The 17,607-nt window shown below is 43.1% G+C and overlaps 1 protein-coding gene across 1 annotated transcript in view; it reads right to left on the minus strand.

The window, feature by feature from the left end:
* The window catches only part of APOB (apolipoprotein B), a 139,946-nt gene that overhangs the window by 69,345 nt on the left and 52,994 nt on the right, over positions 1-17,607 (minus strand). The window contains exons 14-16 of the mRNA XM_033937488.1: positions 14,607-14,844; positions 3,132-3,308; positions 2,697-2,888 (exon numbers count right to left, since the gene is read on the minus strand). Of these exons, the coding sequence (XP_033793379.1) occupies positions 2,697-2,888; positions 3,132-3,308; positions 14,607-14,844 (607 nt within the window). The remainder of the gene's footprint in view (positions 1-2,696; positions 2,889-3,131; positions 3,309-14,606; positions 14,845-17,607) is intronic.

Here is a 17,607-nt window from a genome sequence, read left to right on the forward strand (position 1 = left end):
TTCACTGTCATGAGCAGCATGCTGCCTACATTGGGGTCGGCTCACCCTATGATGTCACTTCCTAGGCGCAGGTCCTGGAAGTGATGTCAGAAAGAGTGCCGATGCCGATGTGTGCAGCAATCTCATGCCAAAAAGGTATGGGTGAAGGCAAGGGGCGCGCGTCCCCGGCAAGTAGCGGAATGGTGAGCGAGTGAGTGAGCGAGCAATTGGGTGGGTGGGGTGGCAGAGAGGAGGAAGGGTGCCGCTACACCCTTAGAAAAACTGCGCCCAGGGCAGTCCGCCTGCCCCCGTACTCCCATTATTATGCTACTGCTAGGGGTATACTGGCAGAAAATACAGCTAATCCTAATTGCTTTCCACATTCTTGCCTATGCAAATCATGTGACCATGAAATATAATACAAGGACAATATTTGTTTGTTGATTGATATTTGTGTGTTGATTATTAGATGTTTTGATGAAATAAAAAAATTCAACACAAAAAAAAAAGAAAAGAAAACACAGCTAGATTAAACTGGCAAGTTTAAATGTCAGCACATAAGTGCGTAAATCATAACGACACCAGTTCTCCACCCAAATTCCTCCCCTGAACACATCTATAGAGGGGGTTCACATAATAATTTATGCCTTCTTGGCTCTATGGGGTAGATTCTACAAAGGGTGCCATAAAATATGGTGCCAAAAATATGGGCACTAAGACCCTGATTCAATAAAAGATGTCTAAAGTTAGGTGTCTAACTTAATTATTTAAAAAGTTTAATTAGTACTGATAACAAACAACTAGCACCTCATAATTGGCTTAAATTAAAATTAATTTAGTGTAGGCCTAACTCAGTAAGCATCTACCACTTTCAGGTAGGCGCCTAGTCCAAGGTACCAACTAGAAAGTGGATGTGGTTAGGGGGCAGATAAGGGGCGGATCTTGGGCATGTTTTGCATGTAGGTACCTAAACTGGGCTTAGGCGCCAATATTTAGACAAGAAAAATCATGGCATAAATAGGAACCACCTAAGGTTAAGGCGCCTACAGGTGCCTAAGTCCACTTTAACTATAGCACTATAAAACGCTGTTATTCATGAAGTCCAGTTTAGGCACCACTAGGCATGATTCTATAAATGGCACCTAACTTAAGACTGACATGCGATAAGCACTGAGTTCCTCGGTGCCTAAGCTTTAGGCACCGTTTATAGAATCAGTGCCTAAGCGCCAATTCTGTAATGGCAATTGCTCACAAAAATGCCATTATAAAATAGGCATGAGCACTTATGCCATATCAAAGGCTGATGTAAGTTCTGATGCCTAAAGCTGTCATTAGCGCATGTCAATTTTAGGATTAGATTTTTATTTTTTCAAACTTTACAAACTGCTAGTGACCAAATTATACAGTGTTGCATGGCAAATCTAAATCTGTCTTCAGAAACTACTTAATAGGAACACTCGAAGTTACAGGAAAATACTTTTAAAACCAATAGGAGAAAATAATTTTTCACTCAGAGAATGAAGCTTTGGAACACATTGCCAGAGGTTGTGGTAAGAGCAGATAGCGTAGCTGGTTTTAAGAAAGGTTTGGACAATTTTCTGGAGGAAAAGTCCATAGTCTGTTATTGAGAAAGACATTTGATCTGCTCCCTTCGTAGCTTCCTGGTTGACTCCTCCTGTGCTACCCTGCTATGCACCCTGGTTTCTTCAAGATTAGACTACAGTAATATCATTCTTTCATGTCTTCCCAAAGTTTCATTAAACGTCTTCTCACCTGTACCCTCAGAATGGATCATGTGTCTCACCCATTAAATTATCATTACTGGCTCCCTTTCCATGTGCATTTTAAGATTCTTAAATTGGCTCATAAGCTCCTCTTCACAGGGACCCCTGCTTACCTTTCTGCTATTATTTTCCCCTATGTTCCTTCTTTGACCCTTTGCTGATCTCACTCGTCCCGCCTAATCCTTCTCTCTCATTCCACTTTTCTTGTTTGGAGACAATACATCATTCAGCTTTCTTTTATGTTACACCTTCTCTCTGGAATTCTGGAATGAAATCCCCCCCTTGGAAGTGCAATCGGAACAATCCCATTCCCACCTTTTCTCCTTAGCCTTCCCATTTGTGTGCTCGGTGGGTCAGTTAAGGCCAATTTGCAGCTAACTTAACAGTTAGGCATGTAACAGGCACTATTGTATAACTTGTGCATCCAAAATTGTGTGCTAGTCAAAAATTTGGGCTGACAACTTTATAGAATCTAGAGATATGTGTACTTTTACATGTGTAACCCCTTCTGGTAATTTTATATAAGCCCTTTTGTGTTTATAAAAAGGCCTTTATGAGTGAAAAATCCTGTACAAAATTACCCCCAAGTCTCTAAAAATAACAATGATATAATAACAAACATTTTCTATACTATTTGAGCTGGTTCCGCAGTTATACAAGAACCAAGCAAATGCCATTTACTATTCCTTTGTCCAGTTTATTACTACTGGAATATAAAGTTGAAATATAAAATGAAAGAAACTACATTAACAAAGGTCCTTTCTAAAGACCAATATTCAGAAGGATTATTTAGCTAAAGAATTCATTCATTTTGAGACAGAGAATTTTTTTTCTAAATCTTCTAAAGTTCCATGACACTAATATACTGGTTATAGTAACACCCCCTCCCCCCTATACTGTAAAAAACACAACACACTCATTTGCAATGCATACCTGTGAAGGAAGCTCCTGTGAAGCATGTAAGCTCTTTAAAAGCATGTTAATTGGTATTTTATAATCCTCAAGTTGCAGGTATGCAATTTCTTCTCCCAGAATTCTCATATAAAAATTTGCTTCAGGGGCATCACTGGATCTTATGTCTTTGATCAGTTTTTCAACATTAAGTGCAATTTCTCTCATCAGATCCTAGGAATTAATAAGAGCACCAAGTAAGGTCCATGTCACTAAGAGCCAGTTGGATGAAGCATTTTCTCATACACACAAACTATTTAATGCACCTGGTCTAAATAGCCTGTATTTTACTATCAGTATAACTAGGTATGAAGTAACAAATCATGAAAACAAGGTGCATGTACATCTTGGACAAAATATCTAGAAGAAATTGTACAGTACCATAACATATACAGTTGGGCATTAAAGTAGCTTTACCTGATTCTGTTTATCCTTCTTAGAGACTCCAAACCACCTGTAAAGAATTTCAGTGACTTTTTCTGGAACTCTGCCATCCATCCAGTACAATGCTTTCATGGCGCTGTTGGGAAAGAATCCTTGCTGTCCAAATAAAGCCTCTAGAGTGGGCTCAAAACCCTTTCCTTCTAAACCGAACTGTAGAAAATAAAAACAGCACTTCTAATATAAATTCATTCCTATTTTTCCTGGACATTAAAAAAAAATATTTTCTGATAAACGTGAAACACAGGCGCTTCAAAGTAAGTAATCAAAATAGCTTATTATTATTCCAGCTGATATTCAAAGTGAGTTAACTGGCTGGGAGCAGCTGTTGACTGGTTAATTTGCTCGGTTGTGGCTATCGCGTCATTTTCAGAAGCACTTACCTAGTCATTTTGACTAAAAAAAGAGATTAGGTTCTTACCTTGATAATATTTTTTTTTCCAGTAGATAGGGATGGTATGCTGAACCATAGGGTTATCCATTTGTGCTTGTGAGCATACTGCAGAAGATGTCAATCACAGCTTTTCAACTCTTCCACTTTCTCCACATTCTCTGATGCCCCCTTCAGTTCATACCAAAGCTGGCAACAGCCCTACAGAAGAAGACAGGAGGAGGGCATGGGGAATTCCCCAAATCAGGATCAGGAGTCTGATCTGCTCAGATTAAGTTAAAACAATCAGTGAAGAAACAGTAATATAGTTAAAACATTAACAAACCTCTGAGAGGAAAATTGAATCCAAGAAAATACAAGTTAATCAAGAAACATAAATAGTCTGAACATTTATGAAGCTCATAGAAATATAGAAACATAGAAATAGATGGCAGATAAGGGCCACGGCCCATCTAGTCTGCCCACCCTAATGACCCTCCCCTACCTTTGCCCAGTGAATAGATCCCATGTGTCGATCCCATTTGACCTTAAAATCAGGCACGCTGCTGGCCTCAATCACCTGCAGTGGAAGACTATTCCAGCGATCAACCACCCTTTCAGTGAAAAAGTTCAACCATTCCTCTCTTATAATACAATGTACAGTCTCTTCTTAAACAAATAGTCTGGCTTACAGTGAAATCTTGGGGGGGGGGGGGGGGGGGTTCAGCATACCATCTCTAATCTTTTTTTTTCCAGTGCAATAGGGATGGTATGCTAAACCATAGGGATGTACCTATGCAGTCCCCAAACTCTAAGATATGATAGATGAGCCTATTTGTTGTACAGTGGACCTGAAAACAGCATCCTCCTGTGCTGCTTTGTCCACCTAGTAGAATTTTATAGAGGTATGAAGGGAGGACCAAGTTTGATGACCTACAAATCTCGGGTGGAATCATCCGAGCTTCCACTCATGAGGCCACTCCTCTTGTCAAATGTGCCTTCAATGAGATAGGTGGTTGTTTGATGCAACCAATATAAGCAGAGGATATCAGTCCATGAATCCATCTAGAGATTGTGGCCTTGCAAGCGGGTCTGACTTGTCTCACCTAATTGGTTAACATGAAAAGATGATCCAAGAGATGAAACTCATTAGTCACCTCCAGGTAACACAAGAGAACTCTCTGGACGTCCAAACCCTTTAAGGCTTTGTCTCTCTTCTTGGACCCTGTAGGATGATATGCAGGTAGTCTAACTTCTTGTTGACATGAAACGCTGAGATGACTTTCAGTAAGAAGAAGGGAACCATACATAAGGTCCGTACTTCTGTGTTCCTAATGAATGGCTCTCTGCATGACAGTGCCTGCAATTCTGAGATTCTCTTGAAAGATGTAATTGCATCCAAGAAGACTGCTTTCACAGAGAGATCCATGAGGGAGACTTCCTCTGAGGGCTCATAAGGAGCTCTGATGAGTCCTTCTAAGACTATATTAAGATTCCATGATGAAAACAGATCTCAAATCGATGGCCTTAGTCTTAAGGCACCTTTCAAGAACCTATGTCTAGATGGGCTGCAAGCAAAGCTCTCTTCTCCTGGCCTTGGAAGCATGAAAGCTCTGCTACTTGATCTTTAAGAGAAGCCATGGCTAATCTATTGCCAAGGCCCGCTTGGAGGAGTACCAGTACCAACAAAATTAGGGCTTTGCCCAGCTCTAAATTTTCTCTGCTGCACCAGTGCTGAAATTTTTCCAATGCCTTAGAATACACTGAAACCATTGTTGGCTTTTTGGCTCTAAGGAGAGTAGTGATGACTACTTCTGAAAATCCTTTTTAAGCTAGCGCTGAGCACTGAAGAGCCATAATATAAGACCAAAGCATCCCAGATCTTCTAGGGAAGAGGTAGGCAATTCCGGTCCTCAAGAGCCACAGGCAGATCAGGTTTTCAAGATATCCACAATAAATATGTATGTATGTATGAGATGGATATCCACAATAAATATGTATGTATGAAATGGATTTACATGCACTGCCTCCTTGAGATGCAAATCTATATCATGCATACTTATTGTGGATATCCCGAAAACATGACCTGCCTGTGGTTCTCGAGGACCGGAATTGCCTACCCCTGTTCTAGGGTAATCAGCCCCTATGAGAGCAAGTCTGGGTGCACCTGGAGTCTGATACTTTGCTCCTTCTGCAGGAATACAAGATTTACCTACTATGGGTACCTGGGCTAATCTGATGCTACTAGAACTACTATTCCCAGGTGATTTGCTATTTGGTGCATCACCCAGCCTATCATGGGCCAGGGCGGGAACAAGTACAGTAGCCCGGTATCTGGCCATGGTTAAACCAGTGTGTCCAGCCCTGTGCTTACAGGTTAACATCAGCAGCTGAAGAACTGAGTCGCCTTTTTGTTCTTTGCAGTCATCATGAGGTCGAATGTTGGATGACTCCATCTTCTCACAATGGTCTAAAATGCTTTCAAGGACAACCACTCTCCTGGGTCTAATGTTTGTCTGCTGAGATAATCCACTTGAATATTGCCCACCCCAGACAAATGTGCTGCAGAGATCGCCTGCAGGTGAATTTCTGTCCAACAGAATGCTTTTGCCTCCTGCCAGAGCAGAGCACTCTTGGTGCCACCCTGCCTGTTGATATAGGCTACTGAAATGGCATTGTCAGAGAAGACTTTGATTGTTTTGCCCTCTAGCAAAAACTAAACTAAACTAAATCTTAAGTTTATATATCTCATCCTTTCCATGAAGACAAAGCTTGGCATGGTTTACAGGTACTTTAATAAATGAGGGAAGAACATAATAAGAATTAGTGATTATAAAGGAGGTGGTGAGCTTTACATTTTTGAGAAAATCCAGGTTTTCAGATGCTTTTGGAATAATTGGAAGGAGCCCAGATTCTGCAACAGGGCAGGAAGGTTATTCCAAAGCTCAGTGATTTTGAAGAAAAGAGATTTCCCTAATTAGACTGCAGTTGTTGGAGCGCCAGACAAATGGCTCATGTTCTAGCCTGTTAATAGACCATTTCTATTGAGATGGAGTCCATTGTCCTTGAACTGAGTGATCATTGCAAAGAGCCCCCCCCCCAGTCGAACAAGCTGGCATCCATCATTAGGATGACCCAGGAATCAATACAGAGTGGGAGTCCCTTTGCTAGAGATTGTGAACAAAGCCACCAGCTCATGCTGGTTCAGGCTGTCATTGTACAAAGAAGTAGAACTTGCAGGCAGTCTGTCTTAGGCAACCAGTGAGAAAACAATGCATCCTGGAAGAGACACATATGTGCCTTCATCCAGGGAACCACCTCTATTGTGGTCGCCATCAGCCCAGGGACCTGAAGGTACGTAATGCCAAACAGTAGTTACTGGCTTGGTCAACAGGTCAGTAATTTGATCATGAAGCTTCTGTTTGCATACTTCTGGAAGAAAGACTCAGTCTTCTGCCATGTTGAATAGGGACTGAGCTAGAACTAAGTGGCTGTTTCAAAAGTTCACAATCCAGCTCAGTCAATGCAATGTATCCACAACTGCTGCTACTGACTTTTCTCCTTCTATTTGGGACAGTGCTCTGATGGCAAGTACTTGCCAACCTGCTCTGTGGAGATGAGCGACCATTACCACCATAACTTTGGTGAAAGTTTGGGACACCAATGCCAGCCCAAAGGAAAACACTGAGAAGTGATAGTGATTCTCAAACATTTGAAACCTCAGGAACTTTCTGTGTTCCAGGAAGATTGAGATATGAAGGTAAGCGTCCATCAAATCTAAGGAGGCCAGAAATTCTCCTGACTCTACCACTGTGATGACAGACTGAATGGTCTCCACCCAGAACCGAAGATATCTCAGAGCCACGTTGACATGTTTGAGATCCAAGATGGGTCTCCATTCCTTTGAGCCTTTATTGAGTACAACGTATATTGAGTATCTGTCAGAGCCCAAGTCTTCTGAAAGAACTGGTTCTGTGGCTTGAATATTTAGCAATCTTTGCAATGTTGCCTGGACTTTTTCCGCCTTCTCTGGCTGGCCCTCTGGTAAATCTACAAACCAGTCAGAGAGATGGCTCACAAACTTTATCTTGTAAACCTCTCTGATAATCTCCAGGACCCAGTGGTCATTTGTTATTTGTTTCCAGGCTTCCATATAGTCTGAGAGCTAACCTCCAATCTTCAGAAGAGCAGTTTGAGGTCTGGTGGCATTGTGGCTTTATGGTTAGCACTGGAGAGCAGGAACCAGAACCTTGCTTTCTCCAGTTCCGGATAATTTCTGTCTGGAACCTTGAAAAGCTCTCTGATTAGAGGCTCCTGTTGCGAACAGGCAAGAATGCTGTGACTCATGAAAGGACCCTTGGCTCTGGCCCCTGGCTGTTTGGGGTCTGCTGTCTGATAAAGATCTTGGACGGTGATCTTGTACACTTGCCACAAGAACATCTAGGCCTTTCCCAAACAGCATCAGTTCCCTGAAAGGGAGCCTGCTCAGTGTTGCTTTAGAAATCAAATCACTGAGCAGTAGTGGCTCGTGGCCAGTAGGGGGTGATGTCTATGGGACGGTAATGGAATGGACGTCAGGACATGATAGTGCAGTATTTTGTGGAGTTTTTTCTACAAAAGCGCCTGCTTTTCGTATGATTCTGGGTAACTCTAGTTAGATACAAGCATATGTGTTAGTTAAGGCCACACCCAAAAGAAGCGTATGAAAAATTGGTGAATAAACATCTGAATATGGATGCAGCCAAGGCCAGAAAAACACACTACAGATTAATATTCTTTTTATGTACTTTGCTATTAAGCTAGATCATATAGGAAATTAGGATATACCTGACCTCCATCTTGAGGTAGTGACTCCATTTTGGGTTCCTTGTTTTTCTGTGTCTTCTGCTTGGCTTTACTACATTTTGTGTTCAGCCTATGTCCCTAGTCTTTGTTCAGGTTTTCCCGCTTCTAGCCTCATGGTTTTAATTGATACCAGATGTGCCTTAGACTGGTTAGGAAGAGCATATTAGATTACGTATCCCAACCTGAGATATAACATGCATTAAATATGAATGACATATAATGTGTGAAACTATGAATGAAATACATGGTATGGATGTGAGGCCCCAAGCAAGTACTGGTGATATGAATGATTTGTAAAAGAATTTGTACTTAAAATGAAATGATTTATAGAAAGAACACTAAGGAAAAATCCTGAACATAACATCTGGAAATGGTTAAGTTAGAGACCTGTAGCAGTCTCCAGCATAGGAAGGCTTCTGTGTGAGTATCAGTGAAATTTGAAGCTGTCAGCTCAGGGAGAGGGGGAAACAGCCCCTCCTTTTCCTTTACTGTAATGACAGGGAGAGCTGAGAATTTCTCAGCCCTTTTTAACAAATGCAGGTTCTTTTAATATACCTTTTTGAAAAGGACAAAAAGAATATTGGATATGTAATAAAATGTTAATGTATATTCAGAAATGAATATAAACAAAACAAATATGATTTCTGAAACTTTTAAACATGTAAAGGAATTTTCTTTGTCTAAATTTAAAGACCACCTCTGTTAGTTTGATTGGCTTACGGCCAATGATGTCACATTGGACTGAAGATATATATTGGGGAGCTTCAAAGTATCGGGTTGAGATCGCTATCAGAAGGCCAGCATTTTGGCAACTATAACGACCTCCCACTAACGCAACTAGCCTTTTGAGGTCCATGATGGAAAAATAAAAGCAATAAAATTATTTTGGTAAATCTTGCGTTATACGTCATTTCTATATATTTGTTATTTTGCACACCTTGAGTGAAAGCTAGCAGCTTAATTGGCAATTGCAGCTTTATGAGTGCGCTGGCGTCCAATTACCATGCTCAGACAATTACCCATTGTCTGATCCAAAGCTTAAAACTTGCAGAGATTGAATATGCAGAGACTTTCCCCATGATTCTGATTATATCAAAGAGTACATTTGCTTTATAGTCTACTCCAGCTAACACAAGCTATGGTATTGGCTCAGCCTCCGCCAGTTTCTAATTTTGTAGCCTTGGATGACAGATGCGTGCCATGAAAGAGGCTGCAGCTGCAGCCTTAATCCCTAAGGCTACAGCCTCAAACTGCCTCCTGAGGACCATATCCACTCTGAGGTCCTGCAGATCTCTTAAAACTATGCCTCCCTCACTTGTCAGGGAAGTACGTTTAGTCACCTGGGCTACCAGGGAATCCACCTTTGGCATAGCAAACATTTGCTAGACTTCCTGATCCATGGGATACAGCTTAGTCATGGTTTTAGCCACCTTCAGAAAGCCTTCAGGATCTAGGATCCTCATGTCCGGGTGACACGGAAAAGATATGGATTGAGCCCGGACCCTGCTCAGAAGAGAACACTGGGAGGGCAGGGTTTGAAGAAAGGATTCAGTAATGATCTCCAGCAAAGCAGAGGACAAAGAGTTGGAAAATGGAGGGATCCTCTCTATGCTCTATGGCCGATATCGCCTCTTGGTCCTTCATATGAGAGGCTGCTACTCGCACTAGAGAAGCCTCACTGTGAGACAATAAGGGGATTAAATCCAACCCCTCATCCTCTGAGTCCCTTTCCAATGGACCATCAGAGTCTAGAAGAGACTCCGCTCTCAAGGAAGAAGTGCTCTGAGTATCCATAGGGGACTGCGTGCTGGTCTTGACCTGTGGAGTTATGCCTTGTGCATAAGCCTGCCAGAAGAGATTGATGAAGTCCAGGGTAAAGGCCTGAGTGGACAACCCTCCTTCCCCCTTAGGATAGCCTTTTCTTGGGCTGCCAAGCATCTACACACTTACACAGGACTACTGGCCCAGGGCTCCATAAAGTGTCTCTTTCCCCTTGACAGGACCCCCTGGCCTTTCTTCAGCTTTAGAAGACTGCAGATGGGTTAAGCCCAAAGCTTTCACCCCTCGATTCCGTGCCGCAGGGCATGTGGCACAAGGGTATTCTTCAGTCATCCAACCAGCTCAAATAAGGCATAAAACAGGGGTCTTAGAGTCTGAGGATTCCATCCCTGTCCATTTTGAGGCAAAATGAGTTGTTGGAGAACTTAGAAAAAATTAGAAAATCCAAGAAGGCTGCTGCTGCAGCATTTTGGAACCAATAAACGGCTTTCAAACACTTCATGGCTGACCATAAAACTAAAAAAATAGGATTTTAGTGGAGGGGGACCAAAGACCTAACTGCTGAAACAGTCAAAACACAAATTTCAATACCATTCCACCCCAATTTTCCCCATAGGCTGTCACAGCATGTACTCACAGACCATGGGCTGTAGAAATGGTGCTGCCAGTGGCGTAATGCGGGTGAGAGGCACCCGGGGCAGTGGTGCCCTTCCCCTCCCCTCATTTGTGCCCCCTCTGCTCCTTCCCCAATCCTGCCTGCAGCGCGTGTCCTCCCTTTCCTTCCCCCGTACCTCTAGTTGAAGTTGTAGTTTGCGGGCCGTGACAGTCAACAATGTGCTCCTTATGACCCCCCCGTCAGCTCTCCCTCTGACGTCACTTCCTAAGCTCGGCACCTGGAAGTGACGTCAGAGGGTCTCAAGGAATATGTTGTTGACTGTCGCAGCCCGCGAACTACAACTTCAACTAGAGGTATGGGGGAAGTGAAGGGGGCATGCACGTGGCAAGGGGGGAGTGGGAAGAGGTGAGGGGGGGCGGAGAGGAGTTGGGTTGCCCGCCCCCTCTTACTATGCCACTGTGTGCTGCAGCCTGCTTCAGCTCCCTTAAAGTGTAGCTGGATCTGGAGAGGTTCTCTGCCTCAGGACACTGGTCAGCTCTCACACTGAGATCTTCAGGCTGCCAGTCGGATCTTAGTCAGACTGATCTTCTACACACATAAACCCCTCCCCCCCCAGATTGTGACAAACAACAAGGAAAAAGGGGGGAAGGCAAAGTTTCAGCTGGCACCCTGAACACCCTTAAGGGCCACTATTGATGCCTAACTGGCTGCACTCAAACTCCTGACCAAGTCAAGGAAGTGAGCAAGTGCTAAGGGTCCAGAACCCTGAGCTTCACAAATCTTCAGCAGGCTGCCTGTACAGGTCCCCGTAGGATACACCTGTCAGCTGCACACTAAAATGTCTACTCCTCTACGAGAAGGCAGAGTAGTCCCTTTGAACTGGGATCTCTGACACTGCACAAAAAAATGTGAGGACTCTCCCCCCCCCTAAAAAGCAAACAAAAAACAATAAAGAAATAAACAAAGCAGTTCAGAAAGACACCTTCATGCTCATTTGCAAAAGGAAGATGTGAAGGGGGCAACAGAGACCATGGAGAAGGAGGAGTTGAAAAGATGTGACTGATATCTTCACAGTATGCTCGCAAGCACAGATGGATAACCCTATGGTTCAGCATATCATCCCTATTGCACTGGAAATAACAGCACTCAGGGCAGGATTAATTCTTCGAGGGCCCCTAGGCACACAAGTACACTGGGCCCCTTAGCCCCGCCCCCCACAAACTAAACCCCTTTTTTTACAAAAGCACGGAAGAGATTTTTAGCGCTGGCTGGCGGGCTGAATGTTCTGTGCTGTTCTGACGATCATAAGAATTCTATGACCATCGGAGCAGTGCAGAGCATTCAGAATGCTGGCTTGTGCTACAAACCGAAGGAACGGTACAGTTTAGGGGGTGAAGAAACAATGGTGCATATCTCTCAATATTGAACAAAATATAAAGATAGCAGATGTAAATTTGAAAAAAGAGAAATAACAAATCATTTTACAGATTAACAAATAAAAATAAAACAAAAAATGGAAAACAAGTGATACCATTTTATTGAACTAATACATTTTTTAAATTAGCTTTCAGAAGTCAAAACCTCTTTCCTTAGGTCAGTACTGCTGTTACAGTATCCTGTCCTGACCTGAGGAAGAATTTGGTCTCTGAAAGTTAATCAAAAATGTATAAAACTTAGGGGTCCTTTTATCAAGCTGTGCTAGCAGGATTAGTGCATTGGACATTTCATCACACACTAACCCCCGCGGCCGGCTAAAAAAACTAACGCCTGCTCAATGCAGGTGTTAGTGGCAAGCGCGGCAGGCGGTTTAACGCATGGTATTACACACGTTAAACCCCTACCGCAGCTTGATAAAAGGACCCCTTAGTCCAATAACAGGATCATTATTTCTATTTCTAAACATTTATCAACACAGCTATAATACTACTTTATCCAAAAGCAAAAAAAATAAAATATAGAATATTTTTTCTACCTTTGTCATGTAGTTTCTGCTTTCCTCATCTTCTTGTCATTCTCTTCCTTCCATCCACTGTCTGCCCCTTCCAGAAAATGTCTGTCTCCCTCTGCCATCTCTGCTCCTGCCCCCTCACCCCCTTGGTCTGGCATCCATCACCTTTCCTCTGTTCCCCTCATAGTCTGGCATCTCTCTCCGTGCATCTCTCCTTCCCTCCCCCCCTGTGGTTTTTAGCATCTCTCTCTCTTCTCATTTCCTTCACTCGGAGCTGATATCTCTGTGTCCTTCCCCGTTCTTTGGCATCGCTCTCCTCTCTCTTCCCTTTACTTTTCTTCTCTGGTCTTCCTTCTCTATTTTTTGCCTCTGTCTAAAATTCTTTCTTACTATTCAGCCCTCAGTTTCCCTCTTTTCCTTCACCCCTCCACTATCTCACTAACTATCTTCTTCCCCCCATCCAGCATGTGGGAAAGCAGTAGCAGTGGTGAGGAGGTGAGGACTGGGCAGAAGTTCTCCCCACTTCCATCATCTGCCCTTCCCCTTTCTTCCCACATCTATCATCTGCCCTGCTCTGCCTTGCCTCCTTCTCTCTCTCCCTCCACCCCAGGCCCATCTCACCACTCACCTTTCACTCCGATTTTTTTTTTTTTTTTTAGAACGGCGACGCCCCCCTAGCATTGATCGGCAATGCAGGCCCCCCCCCCATCGAAGGACCTCCCCCCATCCACAAAGCATGACAAGCAAGCAACGTGGGTAAAAAAGGCAACAGGAACTGTAATTTTGCAAGGAACTGTAATTTTGCTTGCCCAAAGCTTCCCTCTGACACGCCCACGAAAACAGGAAGCTGCGTCAGAGGGAAGCTTTGGGCAAGCAACACCGCTTGCACAATTACAGTTCCCGTTGCCCTTCTTACCCACGTTGCATGCTTGTCTTACTTTCCGTCGATGGGGAGGGCTGCGTTGCCAATCGATGCTGGAGGGGCCCATCGCCGTTTGGAAAAAAACAATGTTGATGCCCTCCTTCATCGGGCCCCCCAAACCATTTTGGGCCCTAGGCACGTGACTACTGGGCCTATTGGTTAATTCAGCCCTGACAGCATTGAACTTAAACCAGCTATGTTGGGGACATTCCAGGTGTTAAGTCTGGTTAGGTCCTGATATTAAGACCCATGGTCCGTTAAGTCTGTATATTGAGTTAACTGGGCATGTACTAGCCAGCTTTAAAAAGCCCATAAATTCAGTGCCAAATCCCACACAGGGCCTGGCATTGAATATCCAGTTTCAGTACTGGAGGAGGACAAAAAAACACTGTCCACTGCCAGATGAACATTGGCCGGACAATTATTATGAACGTGTAGCCTGTTATTCTAATATGTACAATGGGTTACAGCTGAACATACACAATAAAATCAGATAATACCACTATAACATATCAAAAGTACAAAATAAAATAAAAGAATATAAAATTATTAAGCCAACAAATGTCCTTAAATACTGTTACTGAAACTTTTCTGATACATCATACTCATTATAAATTCTCAATGTTTTAATGAAGATATTAGACCCAGATTCTCTATAGGGTGCCGATATCGGCGGCAGCCTAAAAAGTGACTGACGATCACATGTCAATCACGTGATGGCACCCTATGGAGAACCACGCCTCCATGAAAGATAGGTGCCGGAAATGTAGGCCAGGGTTTTCCGGGCCTAAATTTCCGGTGCCTATCTTTGTCATTAATTGATCCTACGTAGGCGCTATGTAGGTGCAATTCTGTAATTTATTATTTAGGCACTGGTAGGCGCTTTAATGGTGTATTTTTTTGCCATTTTAAATGGCATTTGTTAATTAACTTAGGCACTGTTTCTAGAATTTCCCCCTTAGAGCACATACCTCACACACATCAATAGTATGTCCAAAAATATTGAGGGTAGCCTCCAACATTGCATCTGTAGGCATATAGCTGCTAGAGTCAAATAGGAGGTTTCCTCCAACTTTGGCTGCCACAGGTTCATCAAAGCCTGGAACAGAAATGCTTCTGGAAATTTGATAGTTGCGTGAGAACTTTCTGAAGTCCATTGGTGCTGGGAGTGCAGATCCTTTCAATGCTTCTTCTATCTTACCTTTCAGTCTGAGTGGATGGAAAGTTATTACATTTATTAATGAAATACTGTATATTGTTGTCTTGAGATTAAAACCTAATGAAGAAGTCACTTCTCAGAGAACTACAGCTTCCCTCATGTACGTACTGAGGTGATTAAAAGGCTATCAGGTTGATATTCAAAGGAAAATATCCAGATAACTGCAGTATCCTTATATATCACTTTGGTGCTATCCAGAAGGTATATGCCAAAAAACACCCATAGAACAAAAGAGCACATTCAAATGTATGACATAATGGGAGAAAAAGACCTCAGAGACCTTTGCTGGCAATAACACTGCTTAGAGCTAGTGAATGTGGCAGGTCATATCTCATTGGTCAAAAAACTCCCAACAAATATATAGCTTTATGTAATAAATTGCTAATCATTTAAATGACAGCACTTATCTGAAAAGTATAGAAAAATGCCACACTTGGACACCAGAACTGATGTTTCATGCCCTATGGCAGTGATCCCCAACCCTGTCCTGGATACCCACCAGGCCAATCAAGTTTTCAGGCAGCCCTAATAAATATGCATGGAACAGATTTGCATGCCTGTCACTTCCATTATATGCAAATCTCTCTCATGCATATTCATTACGGCTAGCCTGAAAACCTGATTGACCTGCCCTACGGGGCCTCCGTTTCACCATCACGAGTGAGGCTTCATCAGGGGAAGTACTGAAATGCTTTATTGAACAATTCATTCAAGAAATGTGTTTTTTGGTATACATGTATACCGGTTTGACAGTAACACCTGAGGTTGCATTATATATTGGTGTCAAGTTGCTATCCATTTAGGGCTCCTTTAACTAAACTGCGATAGCGGTTTTAGCTCGCGCTTAGCGCATGCTAAATTGCCCCACGCGCTAGACGCTAATGCCAGCATTGAGCTCACGTTAGTTCTAGCTGCGTAGCGTGGGTTTAGCGTGCACTAAAAAAGCTATCACAGCTTAGTTAAAGGAGCCCTTAGTCTCAGGGTGGCCTCTTGGCAGAACTGGGGCAGAATTTATAGTAATCCAGTTAGTGGCGGTATTCGGTCCACTAACTGGATAAAGTTAGCATAGGAAGATGGTGATGAATATCGAGATTTAATTGAGCTATGGAAGCTGGCATTAAAAATAAAAAAAGCTGACCACCCTTTCTGAATACTGGTCCATATATATTCACATTGTTGAAGCATGAAATCATTATATTTTTAAGAACATAGTTTGATATACATTTCTCCCACCGTATTCGCATTCGCGGTTTCAGCACTCGCGGTTTCACTTATTCGTGATTTTTCGCATGCTGACTCTGCTCCCAAAAATTACATCACTCTGAAAATCGCTGCTTCCATCCTCTACCTTCTTTCTTTCTCGCGCTGAGAATTTTGTGTTTTGTGGTTTGTTATTTTTTTCGGAAGGGAGTGTGTGTTTGCGGGGGGAGTGAGAAGGGTAGAGTGAAACAATTACCCCTCAGAGGACCCCCCCTCTGTATACTGCGAGATGATTGGATGGATTTTGACAGGCGCGGGCCGCCCATTGCTACGGTGTCTTGTCAGTCGCAGGGCTTCGGTGCTCCAGGTCACTGTCAGTGCCTTCTGATCCTTGCCAGATGCATGTCCCCCCACCTCTTCTTTCTCCTGTGTGTAAAATTGGAGTGGACAGTGAATGGAGCCGGCCGTGGATTAGTGCAGAGCATGGATCGGGGGGCTCCCACCGCCGGCCTGGAGTAGAGAATGGAGAGCAGAGCTGTCCCTTTCCAGTGCATTCATGTGCATCTGCAAGGGGGAGTGCCGTGGGGCTTCACGTTGAAAGGGGGCCTGGAGCACGGGGCGCCAATCATGTCCAAGGTAAGCAAGGGGCGGGGAGCCAATCATTGGTGCCGGCCCGCCATGCACTCAACAGTGTGTACTTTGCCCCTGCTCAGGAGCTCTTTTAAATCCCCGTAGTAGTAAAGAACAGCGGAACGGGTTTTAAAAGAGCCACGTCGTCCTGTAAAACGCTGACTTTTATTAAAAAAAACACGCGAATAACTATTGAAAAGTTATTCGCGGCTATGTTCCGCCCGCATCCACCACGAATACGGAGGGAGAAGTGTAGATCTTGAGCTAGATATTCAAAAGGATATATGTCCTGCATAAATCCTTTTTAAAAAAAATTGGAAATAGCCAGTGTGTAACTTTTGGTTGGATGTTGAGATGACCAGTCTCAAGTTATGCAAAGAGATGAGGGAGACATCAGAAGCAAGTCAGGGCCAGGGCTTAAACCTATGAGAACAGTGGGGATATTCAGAGGAGTAGTTATCAATGTGTGCTACCATTAAGATATGCTATTTTACAACTAGCTTGAGTATTTTTTTCACAAGTCTAAACAGTAAAATTACACATCTTAATGGTAACTTCTATTAATAATTTCCCCATGCAGCTGCTACTTGATTAAGAGGGGACGTTATCAACATGGCCTGCCATTAAGACAGGTTATTTTACTATAAATCCCAGTTATTAGTAACTAGATCTGAATGTATAAACTCTACTAAGATGGAAACTGTTTTAGTGGTAAAATAACAGTTTAAAGGTAGCCCATGTTCACCCCTAAGTTTCTGTTGTTTTTTTTAAACTTTATTTAATTCAACTTGAAACAAGGCACAGAAAACAACAACCAGTGCAAATACACAGTAGAGAATGACACAGTGACAAAATTCATCACCGTTCCCATCCCCGCGGATAACCGCGGGAAACCATCTTCATGTCATTCTTTAGGGAGAGAG

This window comes from Geotrypetes seraphini, chromosome 3 (genome assembly GCF_902459505.1).
Source record: "Geotrypetes seraphini chromosome 3, aGeoSer1.1, whole genome shotgun sequence".
Lineage (NCBI taxonomy): Eukaryota > Metazoa > Chordata > Amphibia > Gymnophiona > Dermophiidae > Geotrypetes > Geotrypetes seraphini.